At 43.8% G+C, this 16,763-nt stretch overlaps 1 protein-coding gene across 1 annotated transcript in view; it reads left to right on the forward strand.

Annotated features, from left to right (window-relative positions):
* KDM4A (lysine (K)-specific demethylase 4A) overlaps positions 1 to 14,253 on the forward strand; it is a 47,948-nt gene extending 33,695 nt beyond the window's left edge. Inside the window, exons 13-21 of the mRNA XM_006886553.1 lie at positions 89 to 293; positions 1,367 to 1,443; positions 2,070 to 2,125; positions 3,821 to 3,929; positions 4,249 to 4,434; positions 9,338 to 9,508; positions 13,073 to 13,192; positions 13,432 to 13,524; positions 13,655 to 14,253. Of these exons, the coding sequence (XP_006886615.1) occupies positions 89 to 293; positions 1,367 to 1,443; positions 2,070 to 2,125; positions 3,821 to 3,929; positions 4,249 to 4,434; positions 9,338 to 9,508; positions 13,073 to 13,192; positions 13,432 to 13,524; positions 13,655 to 13,795 (1,158 nt within the window). The 3' untranslated portion in view covers positions 13,796 to 14,253. The remainder of the gene's footprint in view (positions 1 to 88; positions 294 to 1,366; positions 1,444 to 2,069; positions 2,126 to 3,820; positions 3,930 to 4,248; positions 4,435 to 9,337; positions 9,509 to 13,072; positions 13,193 to 13,431; positions 13,525 to 13,654) is intronic.
* Positions 14,254 to 16,763: the final 2,510 nt, after the last annotated feature.

The raw sequence follows: 16,763 nt of genomic DNA on the forward strand, positions 1-16,763 counted from the left end.
GACATCGCAGAGCCGACTTTGTGCTTATGGAGCAGGGGGAAAGCAAAAAGCACAGGCATGTGTTTATTGAGGTGTACTCTCCTCTTAGGTTGAATTTGGAGGCCTTAGTCAGAAGTGTGGAAAGGCACCAGATTTAGCCCCCCCGAAGCAGAGGACCAAGCCATTGATTCCAGAGATGTGCTTCACTTTGACCGGCCACAACACAGATATCAACCTTTCCACCCCTTACCTTGAGGAGGATGGCACAAGCCTTTTGGTCTCCTGTAAGAAGTGCAGTGTCCGGGTCCATGCAAGTGAGTGCCTCTTAACATTAGTCTTCAGCCTGTCTCAAGGATTGTGGGTCATCTTGGGAAAAGTCCCTGTCACCTTATTACCTCTTAGTTACCTCTCATCCTTTCCTGCCTCTCAATGCAAAGATTGTTGGAAAATTTAACAGTGAGTTTGATTTTGGAGGTCGTTTACTTTAAGGACTCCATGCTTCTGAAAACTTCAAGTGAGAAGCTATTGATGTCCTTGGGTGGAGATGTCAGAAGATTGGTCTCTGCTCTTCTTGCTTAGTGTTTGTACTCTTTTATTTTTTTTATTTTATTATTTTTGTGTGCGTGTACCGTCAAATCAGATCTGACTGGTACAGGAGGAGATTGCCCCTCCTTCCCCAGCAGAGCATCTGGTAGATTTGAACCGTGCACCTCTGGGATTGTAGTTGCAGCTTCTTGCCACTAGGCCACCAGAGCTCCCCTAGTGTTTGTACTCTTAATGACACTTCAGTTTCTTTCCTTTGAGGTACTGGGCCACACTGATGACTCAGCTGAGTCCTGGGAGCTCTGACTTTAAAATTCAAGGAATTTTTTCCCTCTCACTTTTTACAGTTGTGGTTTGATTAAAAGTCCTGAATTGGTTTTCTAGACAACATTTTATACACATTTGTTTGTGGTGTTAGTTTCAGCCTCTCAGTGTTAACAGTACTCTTCCCATTTTCTCCCCTGGTTCCCTGATTTTCTTCCATCCATGTTTCCTGCCCCTTCCTGCCTTCTGAATTTTTTGGAAAATGTTGCCCTTTTGTCTCAGGGTTGATTCCTCTGAGCACTGTATGCTTCCCTGGTGTTACTGTTCACTTTAGAGGCCTGTCTGTTTGTCTGAAAGGTGATCTGTAGGAAGTTGATTTAGTTCCATATTTCAAGGATGTTTAGGATCCATAGTTTTGGAGGTTCTATTAGTTTTTTCAGATGAGTAAATCTGGTCTTTCAGAATGTAGATTTTTAATACCGTTTGACTTTGACTTTATGAAGTGGTATGTGGAAAAAGGTTGCATATCTCCTTTGGGTTGTGGCTACTGGGTTTAATTTGTACATCTGTGTCCCCTTAGGTTGCTATGGGGTGCCCCCTGCAAAGGCTTCTGAAGACTGGATGTGTTCACGATGTTCAGCCAATGCCCTGGAGGAAGTGAGTACTCCTTCACGGTTACTGTCATTCCCAGGAGACCTCAAATGCACTCAAGGCCTGACTTTTGTAAATTGGACTTGATATCCCCACCTATCCTCATAGGGTTTAGTGATGTCAGAATAAATACCTTTACAGTGCTGGTGGCTGCTGCCTGCTGCCCACCTGTGACAGAGCATGAATCGAGTCTGTGTTGGCTCCATTGTGTCTCTGGGTCAAAGAAGTTCTGAGTGGGCACCATTACCCCTTTTATGTAATTGAGCTGCTTGGTCGGAGCCTTTTTGCAGCCTTCTTTTCATCATGCCCCTAGAGCCAAGTAATACCACATGGGAAGCAGTCAGAACCTCCAGCTTGAGCCTGGTGTTACTGTGATTTTGCTTAGTTATTGTTAGCAGTAACAGTGGAGAGGATTATGTTAAGTCAAGCAAATGCTTGATATAGTTCAGCCTTAGGTGGTCTCCATCTTTCTGCTGGGGTGTCCTGGTTATAGAGGCTGCATCGGCTAAGCCCCACATGCCATCAGGCTCCTTTCTTCTGTTGGGGCTACCGTTGCCCAGAGGACATCAAGGGGAGAGCAGATTGGATGCTAGTGGCTTAGTGGTAACCACTTTCCTCTCTTGTCTTGGCAGGACTGCTGTTTATGCTCATTACGAGGAGGAGCCCTGCAGAGAGCAAATGATGACAGGTGAGGTTTTTTTTGAGGATGATCTCAGAGTGCATAAACTTAATTCCGAAGCAGCATGCAGAGACACTGCGAGGGGAATGATTGTTAATCTAAATGACTAGTGAGAATTTGAGAAGCTGGGATAGCATCTCTGAGACTAATTTAAAAAAAGAAATGCCAAGGGGACATCACGCAGTCCCAAACCTCTCCAACTTCAACTTCCCCTTTGAGGCAAAGATAGAAGTAACTCCTCCTCTTGGGAGAGTTAAGAATGGACTCAAGAGGCTATGAAGACCCTGTGATGATCTTGTGGGGGAACTTTGTGAACCAGAAATGAGGACCATCACCTTGTCACAGCTGGGACTGTACACTGTGGACCAGTCAGCCTTTTCCACTTGGTAATCTCTCTTTGGCTTAGCCCTGCTGTTTGAAATACAGATAGTGAACTCAAGGAAGACAGGGAACATCTGTTTAATAAAGTTTCTGAACAGTGGGGCCCCAGGCTGGGCTTCTCAGCTGTAAGGTTTCTCGTTTTCATGGAGCTGCATCTTTGTGTCCATTGTTGGGCTTAGTTGTTCTAAGCTGGAAATGTATGATAGGGGAAGATTTTTGCCCTGGAAGATCTGCTTGTCAAAGGGATAATGGTAAGATTGGTGAGCAGCTAGTGGTGAATATCCTGATCCCAGCTCACCTCCTATTAGAATCCCCATGAACATTGTTGATAGCTAGCCTGTCTTGGGCTGTTGCAGGTAGCAAGTTCTTTTGTTTGCTGCTTCCACTCCCTTAAAGATTCTTGCTGCCATTATTTGAGGGTGTTGTGTTCCATTGCCAGATAGCGCTATTAAAAGTCTTCCTTATTTGGAGTGGAAAAATTTTTTCTTGAGTCTCTCCCCCACTTTATCCCCTCAATATCCATAAGCACTTTATTACGGATATGGGAGGACAACTAGATTCCTCTCAAAAACTGCTTCCTCACACTTACCTTTTAATCCTTGCTCTGCCCTCTAGGACCACATAGACCAGGTCTGTCCCCATTCCTGCAGAACAGTCCTGCCAGCCACACATTGTCTGTTGTAGGCTTTTACCTACGCTGAATTTAAGAACTTTGACCATTTTGATTGTTCTCACTTGTCATTTTCCAAAATGCCCAGAAAGTAAACTATTAAGTTTTCTAAGGTTGTTCACTGAACAGACTTCACAGAGGAAGGGGGGCTTGACTCAGATATGAAACAGTGAGTCTGAGGTACATACAGAGAAGCAGAAGACACAGATCATTTCAGTGTGGTGGGGAAAATTTGGCTAAAGACCTATGTGGAGAGCTGTGATTATGTCCAGATTTGAGCACAGCTGGTTACTTTCAGAAAGCAACCAGGTCCTGGGGTAAAAGCGTTTTGTGTGGTACTTTCCAGTTTATTCACTTCTTGAAATCTCCCACAGTCAAATAGCTTTGTCTATTTTAAAACAGATTTTGTTTGATAAGGTAGTGTCAGAAGCATAGCCTTAGCCTAACTCTAGCCAGTGTGAGGGCACCATCTTTAGTGGTTTCCCTATACCCAGTGCTGAGACAGTACAAATTCTAAACCTTGCTGGGCCCCAGACACTTATTTGTGGAAATTGTGAGCACACTGGGTTAAGCATGTGCTATTGGTAGGCCTGTGTAGAAGGTGATAGGACCATAGAACCACAGATGACTGCAGGAACCTTTACCTTTGGCAGGTGGGTCCATGTCTCTTGTGCTGTGGCAATTCTGGAAGCAAGGTTTGTCAACATTGCAGAAAGAAGCCCAGTGGATCTCAGCAAAATCCCTTTGCCTCGCTTCAAGCTGGTAAGAAGAGATGGGCTTTCTATGACTTCTGTGTCTCCTGGGGGAGAAGAACATTGCCTTTTTCAGGACATATTCTTGCCCAGGGACCATTTTTTTCACCTCTTGTTTTTGCTCAGGATTTGTAATTGTCAACCTGTGGTTAAATTTCTGTAGTGAAAGTGCCCATAATCAGGAATGAGATTGAAAGAGGGTATATGCCCTTTTGGTTTGGCAGAGGTGGGCTCGTGCTCGTTTTCCTCTGGGTACGCGAGTAGGGGCCCCTGTAGCAAGTTGTACTATTAGTTCCTGGGGTCATTGTCCTGCTTCCTCTGTACTGCAGAAATGTTTCTTCTGTAAGAAGCGGAGAAAAAGAGCTGCTGGCTGCTGTGTGCAGTGTTCTCATGGTCGTTGCCCGACTGCCTTCCACGTGAGCTGTGCCCAAGCTGCTGGGGTGATGATGCAGCCAGATGACTGGCCTTTTGTTGTCTTCATTACTTGCTTTCGACACAAGATTCCTAGTTTGGAGGTAAGGAAGAGTCTTTTGGAATCCTCTGGACAGAGTTCAGGATCAGTTTTCTCTGTATGCTGTGCATTTGTAGGTGTTATTTACTGTTGAGTTGGAAATGACCCATAGTTGACTCTGCAGCAGGTTTTCAGAGGCAGTAAATCAGATGGGAGGAGATTGCCCATCCTTTTCCCACAGAGCAGCTGATGGATTTGAACTGCATGCCTTTGGGTTGGTGGTGACACTCCTTACCACTTAGCAGGTATTTCCTTAAGCATTGAGCATTATGGAGAGAATGAATGAAGAAGGGATTAAGAGAGCCCTGTCTGTCTCAACAGCCAGCTTTGTACTTCATGATTCAGTGGTACTGAGTTACTTGTGATTGATTTCTTATGTTTGTATGTTTGCTTGTTTCTGTTTTACCAAGATAAACTCCTTCAGGGTCCATTGCTTACTAATTCAGATGTCCTTTTACTTAACATGGTGTTGGGAACGTAGTTGAATCTCTGTTAATGTAAAAATCTGTAAAACATTGAATGCTATTAACTACCATGCAGTAAAGATTATTGGAGTTCTCTAAATGGTGGAGCTCAGAGTAGAAAACATTTAATGTTAACTCTTTTCATTAGAGGAGTTATGAAAGAGTTTTGTGAGAAGATGGGATTTAAAGTGAGTCTTTAATGATGAGTAGAAGTTGTGAGGAGGAGACATTAAAGGCTGTACAGAAACAGAATGATAGAGCCCAGAGTAATGAAAACTCAGGAATGGTTGTGAGACTGTTGGAAAGGATAGAGCCTGAAGGCAAGTCAGTTCCAGAAGGTAAGACCCCTGCTTTCCATGTTACAGCTTCAAGAATATTTACATTTTGAATCCTGTCTTTTTAAGAGTCACTCTGGTGGTCAATTAAAGAGAGAATTCAAGGAGTAAGACCTTGAGACAGGGAGACACATTAACTTAGAAGAGATATTTGGTCTGAAGTAGGAGCACATTAGGTACAAATTGAGGCGGCATCTAATCCTAACATCCTACAGTGGGTAGAATTGACAAGAGTTGGTGACCAGTTTTAAGAGAAAAGACAGGGAAAGAGCGAGAAGATGAACTGAAGATGATGACTCAGGTTGCGCTTGAGAGATGAAAAGGGTGCTAATAGGATGATGCTGTTTGTTGCAGTTAGGGACTGAGATGGAGCCACGGTTCTTTTGCAGGGGAAAGGAGACAGAAAAGGTGAAAGAGCACGTGTGCTTTTGAGGTCTCTGGGGCATTTTGGTTGATCTGTCAGGAGACAGCTGAAAAAAGTCTGGATATCATTAGCGTTTAACAGTTGCCGCAAATGACGGCAAAATGTGTTTCTAAGCATGGTTGTCAATTTAAAAGTGTACGGCCACGTGTTAATAGGATGATTGAAACAAATTCCCTTAAGAAAGTGTTTTGGAGCATCCCAGTATAAAGAGCTGCTGGTAAGACTGAACCAGTGAAAGAATTGAGAAAGGGTGAGAGATGGAGAACACTTCATTCAAGCAAGCCAAAAGAAGGCATCAGGAGCTCCGTCCTGTAGAGGAGAAAGGCCTGTTAGGGTGGTTCTTCTCGTCCCCTGCACATGCTGTCTAGAGCTAGTGAAAGGTTCTATTTCTGAAACTACCAACTCCTTCAGATCAGCCCGAAGTGGGGAGTTTCTGTGGGATAGTTGATCAGAAGCCAGACAGAATGAGAGAATAAGTAAGAAAAAGAGGTGATTAAGGTTGATATGAGACAGTAACTCATGAAACTGTTGAGAAGGATTCATAGGTTGATGGTCCAAGTCTGGAGGAGGAATAATGAATGCAGGACTCAGAGGAACTGATTTCATCTTAGTTCTACTTTGTGTTTAGTTGTGTGATCTCAAGCAAGCCGTGAAATTTCAGTCTCTTAAGTAACATGGATGTGGTGGTGATGGCAAGTAATTTCACAAATAATGAAAATGTATATGAAGGTGTCCAGCACAGTGTCTGGCATACAGTATTTGGTTTTTAAATTGTTGGTTGAATGAATGGTACCAGGAGATTGAGGGGTGATGAGATTTGGAAGGAATAATTAGAGGTATTCTTCTGTATAAGAACATGGAAAAAGAAGGAAAAAGTGAATTGAGTCTTCACAGGACTACAAAGGCAAGCATTTATATAGAGGGAGCCCCAGGATTGTAGAGAGCTTTACTTGGCATTCAGTCTTTTATTTCTGTCACCCCATAGGCCCCTGCAACCTGAAGTAGTTTAAGAGAGAAACTATACCCTGGCTAGGAGGATTTGAGAAGGCTTTTTTATTGTTACCCAGCAGGATCTCATAGGTGTTCATTTAGAGTATATCTATAGACTAGCTCAAAAATGAACATTTTTGAACAGAGTTTATACAAGAGATGTGCTCTGTCATCTTTCACAATCCCCTCCTAGTTTGCCTTAACATGAAGCTGTCTCCTGTGAAAGATTAAAGAGGAGAGATCAGAGAAACCAGTTGTTTGTCTCAGAAAGGGATGTACCTGATTATGCTCTTGACATCTTGTGTGGGACGTTACGCCCACACTTAGGGAAAGGCCCAGCCCTCCTGAAGCTCCTGGTATAATAGGTATTCACTGTACCTTCATCATGTGTATCAGCCTGGAACTGAAGTTTATAGAGTTCTCTCATTTCAGCAGGGGTTAGTGAGAGGGAGGATGTGAAAAAATAGTGCTGTAGATCCCATGGACTGCCAAAAGAACAAACAGGTTTTGGAGAAGGGCAGCCATAGGGCTCCCTGGAGGCAAAGATGAGCAAAGATGATAAAACTTTGAAGTTTCACATACTTTGGGCATGCTGCCTGAAGAGGCTATTTCTTGCTTGGAAAGGTGGAGGGGTTGAAAATAGAGGAGGACTCTCACATGGATTGACACAGTTGACTGTAGCAGTGAACTTGAGTGTGTCAGAGATTGTGAAGATGGCATAGGATAGGTTCAGGTCTGTTGTTCATAGGGTCAGGTCACTGTGAGTTGTACTTAACTTGATGGCACCTAACAACAAAGTAGGGGATTCAGGTGTGGTGAGGGTTTATAGTCGAAAAGGTGCAAGAGTCTTAATAGTTACAAGAAGAATTAAACAGCTTGGATTTGGAGCATTTAGGGACTTCTCCAAATTAAGGAGGAGTAATGATGTCAGTTTAAGGACTAAGGTGCATCTGATTCAGGCTATGGTCTTTGCGATTACTTGCTGTGCATCTGAGAGCTGGACAATGAATAAGGATGACAAAAAAAGAATTGATGCTTTTGAGGTGTGATATTGGAAAAGAGAACATCCCATGGACGGCCAGGAGAACGAACAAATATGTTTTGGAAGGGCTGCAGCCAGAGTGCTATTTGGATGAAAGAATGATGAAGCTTCACCTCACATACTTTGGGCATGTTGCTAGGAGAGGCTATTCCTTGGAGAAGAACATGATGCTGGGAAGGGTGGAGGGTCAGTGAAGGAGATAAAGACCCTCAACCAGATGGATTGACACAGTGACTGCTGCAGTGGGCTCTTGTGTGTCAGAAAGTGTGAGAATGGCACAGGATAGAACAGGGTTCAGATCTTCTGTTCATAGGATTGCTATGAGTTGGGCTTGACTTGATGGCACCTAACAACAACAACAACAACAACAAGAAGTTCCTACTCTGTTCATTTTGGATAGTGAAGGTTAAACTAATATTGTCCCTTGCATATCATAGGATTTAAGTGTTTAACAAGGGAGTGAGAACATTTTCATGTTAAATATTTGTCTCATAATATACTTAACCTTTTCATAATAATACTTAGCCAAATACATATTCTGTGAGCTCACAGTAGACAGTCATATGTGAGACTAGAATTTTGAGGAAATAAAAGATTGTGTACCAGCTATGGAGTTTGTTGTCAAGAGAGCATTAGTGATTTTGTGGTGGTTATGAGCATATCACATTCTCAGTTCAGCAGTCTAGATTGTTGGTGCTGTCTGGTGGCCTAGTGTTAAGAAGTTAAGAAGCTCCACTGTAGTCCCAAAGGTGTACAGTTTGAGTCCCCCATTTGCCCCCACAGGAAAAGGATGGGCAATCTTCCATGCAATTAACTGCCTCTGAAAACCTCCTGGAGGGTCAGCTATGAGTCCGTTCTGACTCGATGTCACACAGCAGCAACATGAGGAGAAAAATGTTGAGTATTTCTTTGACTCATTTATTCATTTATTATTGAGCATATTCTGTGTGCGAGATACAGTTTTAGGAGCTGGGAATTATACTGGTAGACAAAGTAAAAGAAGTTCTGCTCTTGTTTTTTTTTATTGATATTTTAATGAAAGTTTATAAAGAACTTGGGTTTCTAATCATTCATTGTTCCACATTTTCCTCACTGCCCCTACCCCCCTTTTCTCTTTGGGAAAAAGTTGTTTTCATTGTTATACAGTTGTTCCCCCTGCCAGACCACTTTACTATGCAGCTCTTATTCTGGACTCTTGGCATGCCAATAATTCCTAATTATATATTCCTTCTCTCCTTCGTCTGTTAAAGTTCCTGCCCTTCTAAAGTATAGAGTAAAAAAAAATAGATAGGAATAATATGCAGTGTGTATTAGATTGTGATAAGTGAAGTAGATGAAATATAGCCAGATAAGAAGCTGGCAGCATTGGAGTAGTCAGGAGTTTGGGGTGAGATAATACAGTATAATGATCAACTGTGGACTTGGAGTTAAGAGAGGAACCAAATGTATAGAAGAAAAGATTACCCTGGTTCTTACAGGATCTTAACTGGATTGTGGGTACTGGAAAGATTTGTTTCATGTCTTGCCTTTCTCTTTTACCATTCTAATGTCCTGTTCACCTTTTTCTCTTAAAGAGTAACAAGCAATTGGTCTTGGTCCTCAGTTGCCAGGCCTGTCCACGTGTGACTAATCCATGCACCTGTTTCTTCCAGCGTGCCAAGGGAGCTTTGCAGAGCATTACTGCAGGCCAGAAGGTTATCAGCAAGCATAAGAATGGGCGCTTCTACCAGTGCGAAGTGGTCAGGCTCACCACCGAGACCTTCTATGAAGTCAACTTTGATGATGGCTCCTTCAGTGACAATCTCTATCCAGAGGACATAGTGGTAATATCTGCAAGAAACTTCTGGGGCAGTTTAGAGTGGAGTAACGTGTCCTTATTACTGGCTGGTGGCTTGACTGAGAACTTGCTTACTTTTTCTGCCTAGGTCTGTGGTCCCACCCTCCTAGGAGTTTGATGATCCCTGAATAAAAAAAGACATTTTTATTAGTTTTTCCTTGGGGAGGGACATTAAAAATAACAGGCTACTGTTGTACCCACATTCTTCTAGAATCTCATAGGAATCAGGAATTTTTGAAACATATTTGCATTTCAGTCTAGAATTAGGTCAGCATATCGTTCTTTTGCTTATTAGCTGTGATATTTAGAACTATCCAACTTTTTTTTTTTAACTCATCCTATTTTGGTTGATAATATGGAATCTACTTTGTTTCTTCACAGTTCAAAATGCGTTGGTGCTGAGTAAAAACAGGCTGGGGTCACTCCCTGGTCTGCTTACGTTATCAACACTTGAGACACTGGAATCCGTACCTGGACACAATCCTGGGTTTCCTGGCTCAGGGTTCAGAACTTAGTTCAAGTTTCTTCTGTCCCTCACATTTTTATTTGTTAGACACATCACCTAGGTAGAAGCCTTTTCTTCTTTTCAATCAGTCACGTAGTTCTGTATTTATACCACTGTAGTAGTTTAGTTGCTAAAAACACGTTAATGTGTTAGAAAGTAGGCTTTAGTTGTAGTAAAGATACACTAGCATTCTAGAGTAACAGAGTTGGTGAAACTTTGTCCCACTTACTTTGGGTATGTTGTCAGGAGTCCTTGGAAAAAAGATATCATCCTGGGAAAGGTAGAGGGTCAGAGAATGAGGAAGCAGGAAAGAGAATAAGAAGGTGACTGTAACAGTGAGCTTGAACGTATTCGAGATGGTGACGATGGCTCAGGCAGGGACATAGTTCATATCTGTTGTACATAGGGTCAAAGTTAGCCTAACGATGAGTAACAATAACAACAATAGTATTTTTAGCATTAGCATGCAGAAAACAAATCTCAGTGCCATTATGTCAGTTCAGACTCAGAGTGTAGTAAATCTACCCTATAGGACTTCCCAAGGTTGTAAGTTTATATTGAAGCATATCTTTCTCCTGCAGAGCACCTGGTGATGTGAAATTGTTGGCCTTTCAGTTGGTGGTCAAGTGCTTTACCATCTGCACCACCAGGGCTCCATCAGTAGTGTCGTTCCTGATTTATTAAACTTTTACAGTGTTTCTCAGGCTTTACATTCAATATCTCTTGCTTCTCATATCACCCCTGTGAAATCATTGCAGGATCCTTATTTAGCCCCCAAAGGTTTTTGAGAACATTATTTAAGAGCTAGTTTCTGTGACGTCTATCATAATATCTACTACAATTAAAGTAGGTTTATTAAACATATAATCTTCTTGCTAGAATTCCTTCTAAAACAAAAATTTTAGTGAGAAGAATGCTGATTTTCTGTAATTTTGTAAATCTGTTTAATAGCTAATTTTCATTACTTCAGTCATTGTAATATGTGTTGGTTAAAGTATAATAAGAAAATTCAGACTCATGTAGCTATATGGTTGGAAAGGAAGGAGTATTTGAATAACTTTTTCCAATGACTGTGGTTATTCCTCATTATTTTACAATACCAGCCATCAGGGAGTTGTAGTTTCTTAAAGGTTGATTGAAGTGTGGAATTTGAAAGCGTGTCAGTGCACTTTGGAGGGAGGCACTCTGGTGCTCTGAGCCCATAGTTGTTCAGCTCCTGACCCGTCTCTTTGGGTACCCAGTTGGAGTAAAGTGGACTCGTTTGTCTTGCACTGTAAATGGGATCTTTCACTTATGCATAGTTTTGTAACATTACACATTGTTCAGGAGCTCTGGTGCTTTAGTCTGTAGAGAGGTGAGTAATGAGCTTGAGGTTTTGTTTTTAAATTTTATTCTTTTGTGTGTGTGTGTACCGTCAATTCAGATCTGACTGTTACAGGAGGAGATTGTCCCTCCTTCTTCAGCAGAGCATCTGGTGGATTCGAACCGTGCACCTCTGGGATTGTAGTGCAGAGGGTTTTTTTGAGCTTGAGTCTTTTGAGTGTGTTGGTCATTTAGAAGATACTGGTACACTGGGTTATACAGATCCTCAATATATTACCATCTCTCACTCAATAACTTACTCTCAAGTTAGAACTGACTCAGCCGATTTTCAGAAACTGCATTGTATGGGAAGATACTGCCTATCTGTCCCCTTCAGCATCTGATCAATTTTAACTGCCACAATAGTGCTATTTTTTGGGGTTAGCAGTGCAACTCCTTATAGACTGCGGCAACATAAAGTCGTATTTGTTAAAGAGTACCAGTTTTATCAGAAGACTTTCAGGTTTCAAAAATAAAGGTCGTACAACTTTGTGAAATTCTAATCTTTACTTAAAGCCTTGACCTTCATTAATGGCAGTAGAGACTGTCAGTTATTTTCCTTGAAGTGACAGGTTTACTTCATTTATTTTCAAGGTGTTTGTGAAATACAGTTGGTTCCATATGTACAACAAGGTTTTATTCAACCACTCCATTGATGAGCTAATTCTGACATAAGTTGAATTCATCAGTTAAAAAAAGTTTCCATTATGACTGCTTTTTATTACTACTACCTTTTTAAATTCTGCAGTGTTTTGAACACTACAGTATAAACTTGAACATTTATGAGTTAACATCTGAGAATAACATCAGTAAGTCACACACTATAGCATTTTACTAATGATTAAGATACACAAACAGATTAATAAAAAGAGACGTAAGTGTGGTCGGGAACTACTTGTACCTAATTGTCGGTCCTTCTTTCCCAAGTAAAACTGTTATAGGGAAGGAGGGAGGAATCTACAACTCATACAGTTACACTGTCAGACTCCCGGACAGATCCTTCAGGCTTTCATTCAACTGTTGTTACATGTTGTTGATTTAGAACAGACTCCTGCTTCTCCAGTGCATTTTCAGAGGTTGTAAATGGCACAGGAGGAGATTACCCATCTTTCTCCCTCAGAGCAGTGATAGATTTGAACCACATGCCTTTGGATCTTTGGGTTGACATCACACTTCTTTAACCACTAGGCCATTCAGCTAACATCCTCATATATTGACTTCTCAGTGCATGCCATGGCCATTACAATGATGATTCTACCCACCCTTAAAGGGTTTGAGTAGAAGTCTAAAGTACTTTGCCAGGTCCATATTAGGTGACTTTTTTTACCTTTCTAGTTAACACATTTGGAATATAGTTGAGTACACTTTTAGCATTTTTTTCATGGCAAACCCTGGAGAATCCTCAGGAGGGACATTTGAAGAACCACGAAATTCAGTGAACCATGAGATTCTTGATTCCAGCACTTATCTCCTGTGCTTCTGGTTTATTATAGCTGCTTATTTCTGTCACCTTAGAAAAGCAGCAGAGAACAAAGATTTGGAGCAGGCTGGACTGTTTCATCTTTCAGTCCAGAGAGGCTTGCCTTGTCTGGCATGTCTGAGTGGGAGTTGACCAGGTTCATTTTTTTCATTGGGGGAGATGGCAGTTACCACTCTATTCAGATAGACCTTCCTGTTCCTCAGAGCCAAGACTGTCTCCAGTTGGGGCCTCCTGCTGAAGGAGAAGTCGTCCAGGTGAGATGGACAGATGGCCAAGTCTACGGAGCCAAGTTTGTAGCTTCCCACCCCATCCAGATGTACCAGGTAAGTAGCCAGAGAGTTCTTGCCAAAGAGTAGAGAGTTCTTAATAAATTATTTCCTTCTGGATCAGAGCAAGCAAGGCTTCGCTATTGGGAGAGCTTATGGGTGGGTCACAGTGCTTCAGTAACAGGCCTGCTGCTCTATGTCCTGCTTTCCAGACATGGCTTCAGTGTTCTAAGTTTTTGTACATGTCCCAGGAAGACAGTTAGGGATGTCCTAACTAAAAAGTCTTTTCTTGTTAGGTGGAGTTTGAGGATGGCTCACAGCTTGTGGTTAAGAGAGACGATGTGTACACGCTGGATGAAGAGCTTCCCAAGAGAGTCAAGACTCGACTGGTGAGTGTGTGTCTTCTCTGTGCCCTGCATTCCTGCCTGGGAGGGAAGAAAGAAGCAGTGCAAGGATATATTTTTTGTTTTGTTCTGGGGTGGTTGGCCATCAAATATTCATTTTCCTGTTTTTCTTTAGTCCATAGCTTCGGACATGCGCTTCAACGAGATTTTTACAGAGAAGGAGGTTAAGCAGGAAAAGAAACGGCAACGAGTTATCAACTCTAGATACCGGGAAGATTATATTGAGCCTGCATTGTACCGGGCCATCATGGAGTAGGTGCTTCCAGGAGCCAGGAGATTCCCAGCCATCAAGGCAAGAGTACTCTGGGGTTCCACAGCACAGCAGACACTCGGAACTCTGAAGTTGTAAAAAGAAAAGGAATGAAATAACCACCCCATCATCTTCTCACCCCACCCTCATCGCATTCCGCTGTAGTGAAAAGACAAGCCATTCTTGGACACATGACAGCTGCCAGCCGAACCTCAGCCGAGGGGCTGAGCACTGGAATGCTGTAGCTGCACTGACCCCGGTTCATGACGGGGTTGACTGTGCCGGCTGGCCTGGCTGCCTTGTGCCTGGCCTGGGACTTAGCTTCCTAAAGATCACCTGCACCGACTGGGCAGAGGTGCTGGTGCTTGTCCCCGTGCCCCCTTTTGTATTTATATGTGTGTGCGCGCGTATGTATGTGTGCGTATATGTATGTTTGGTCTGGACCAGCTTTTGCCAGCCCCTGGCCTTTACTTCCTTCCTTGCCTGTGCAGGGCAAACAAAATGTGAAACTCTGCCCTCAGCTGAGCTGAGTAAGGGCCCCTGGAGGTTGGCTGGAAATGGATGTGGCATCTGTCCAGCCCGGATACAGCCTCAAGGGAGTGCTGGCAAAGCCACAGTATTGAGGTGCTATGGAGTTAATGCCACCTCTTTGTCCTCCCTTGAAGGAGAAGGTAGGAGAAACGTGTATCCACATCACTCTAGGCACAGGGATCCTTGTGGTGCAGTATTAGAGGGTGTGGGTGGGGAGTATCCTGAAGTGGGGATTTTAATGGTGGAAGCAGGCAGAGCCTGATGAGTGATTTTGTCAACAGAAACTTGTAATCATGCAAGGGCTGGGGTGGGGGAGGTTAGGATGAAATGGGGCCATTGGAGGCCAGGGGCAAACTTAGATGTGCACCCTGGTCAGGGTTTGGGTGGGAGCTGATTTGGTGGGGGGAGGGGAACTGGAGGGCAACAGTAAAGGGTTAAACAGGTTTTTGCTCCTCATGTATTTGTTTGCCTGGACCCAGGATTGGAGGGCTTCACACCTATACTCTGTGTATACAAGAACCAGATTTATAATAATTCCCCTTTTTTGTTACGTATGAACGCTATAAACCAAATTATTTTGAAAACTGGTGCATCACCTTGTCCTTAGCAATAAGATGTGTTGAGTAGAGCAAGGTGCCCGAGTGGCCCCAGGCACTGAAGGTGGATTAAGAGCCATGTTTTCTGGAGGTAGGGCCAAATGTCTAAGTAAAATTGGTAAAGCAAACCCTGGGAAGAAGCTGTCCCAAAATGCTGGGTCACTTGGTCTGTATTAGCTGAAGGAGCAGGGGCATGTCTGGCCATGAGTGCCCTTTTTGCTTTTCTGGTTTCGAGATCTCTGGGTTACCTAAGTTTTGGGAAAAGCTCATTCTCTTTGCCTGATGCGTCCCAGAGGATTGAAGTGAACAAAGGGGAATGATACACTGGGACAGTGAACATGGCAGGTCCCAGGTCCCTCTGGTCCTTTAACAGCCTAGAGCTGTACAGGTTCGAGAGTCTTGGGTCAGCTCAGCTCTCTCTCTCAATGCTCCTTGTGTCTCCTGAGTTTGGGAGCAGGCTGCTACCTGGTTTTGGGGTGCGGGCAGGGAGCCATGGCAGAATTCAAAGATGCTTTTCTGTGTCAGGTCCCTTCTAGGCTCTTGAAGGGGGAGCTGGCTTTTTTTGCCCAACACCTGGGCTTCCTGAGAGAGCTGACCAGAGCAGCTTGGTGGACCCAGCTTTGCAGGGTTGGGAGGGTAGGAGCCTGAGACTTTTTCTCTAGGGTCTAGACCTCACACCTGTGCCTTCCTGGGGAAGGAGTTGCAGGGCTGGATGCCCGGTCCAACCACAGCAAAAGTTTTTACTCAGCAGCAGACTTTTTCCCCCTAGAAATTGGACATTTTTATATTTGTAAACGTTGGGGAGCTGAAAAAGGTTATGGACTTCCCAAATCATTAGACCAAGTCCATTCTTTCCCTATGCCTATGCGGTAAGTGGTTAGCGCCTTTTCTTCGCCTACACTAGTCCACTGTGCCCTAAGCAGTCTTTGCCCAGGAACCTTTTTGCTTGGGCAAACTTCCCGCTTTTCGTGTAAAATATATTCTTTGTGTTGGTATCCAAGGATTTCAGCCCCCACGCTCCCTTCTGCCTTCCTGTTAATTGTATCACTAGGAACAAATTTTAAATTGTCCTCCAGGCAGTTAATCTCAAGGCTCAATTGTAAGAATGAAATCAGTCAAGAATGGCAAAGAGTAATCGAGGCAGAGTGGAGAGGCCCACATTCCCAGACTACAACAATTTCTCAGAAACTTGTGAACTAAAGTTAATACAGAAGACTGAGCTATCCCCCATAGGATAGATCTATTAGTCTGAGCTGCTTAGTTCCAAGGAGCGGGGTGGGATGCTCACAGCCCAGAGTGGTGCTGGGTTTGGCGATTGGCATATGTCTGCGCACACTGTGGAAACTGCCACTCTGCAGTATGTGCCCAATGCTAAACGCCCGGAAAGTCCTCCAACCTCGTCTTCAAGTGAGGAAACCACCTCTTGAGGGGGCGGGGCCCTCTGGGCTAACCACGAGGTCTGCAAGAGTTAAGATCCCCAAAGGGATACTGGATAGATGGAAAACTATTAGTATAGAGTTTAGAGGTATCTTGTCCTGTAGGCAGCCAAGCCTAGGGCATGGGCCTGGACCTGGAAGCCGAGGACGAAGAGGACCCGGCCTGGTCGACCCGCTGGCAGCTAGCTTTCGTTACCCAAGCTGTTGGCTGGGGAAACTCTGCTCACGTCTTGATTGGCCCGCTCTGGGCCTGTGCCCTCCCTCCCTACTCCAGTGCAGCTCAGCATTGGTCAGCTCGGCGCCCCGCCTTGCTCTGGTGCGTCGATTGGTTGCGGATGCCCGACCTCCAGCGAGGGGTCTGAGTCTGAGAGCAGGATTGGTGGTCCTGCCGTCCCTGGGTCGCGGGCGCGC

This window comes from Elephantulus edwardii, unplaced genomic scaffold, assembly GCF_000299155.1.
Source record: "Elephantulus edwardii isolate Elephantulus edwardi_28Jun2011 unplaced genomic scaffold, EleEdw1.0 scaffold00049, whole genome shotgun sequence".
NCBI lineage: Eukaryota > Metazoa > Chordata > Mammalia > Macroscelidea > Macroscelididae > Elephantulus > Elephantulus edwardii.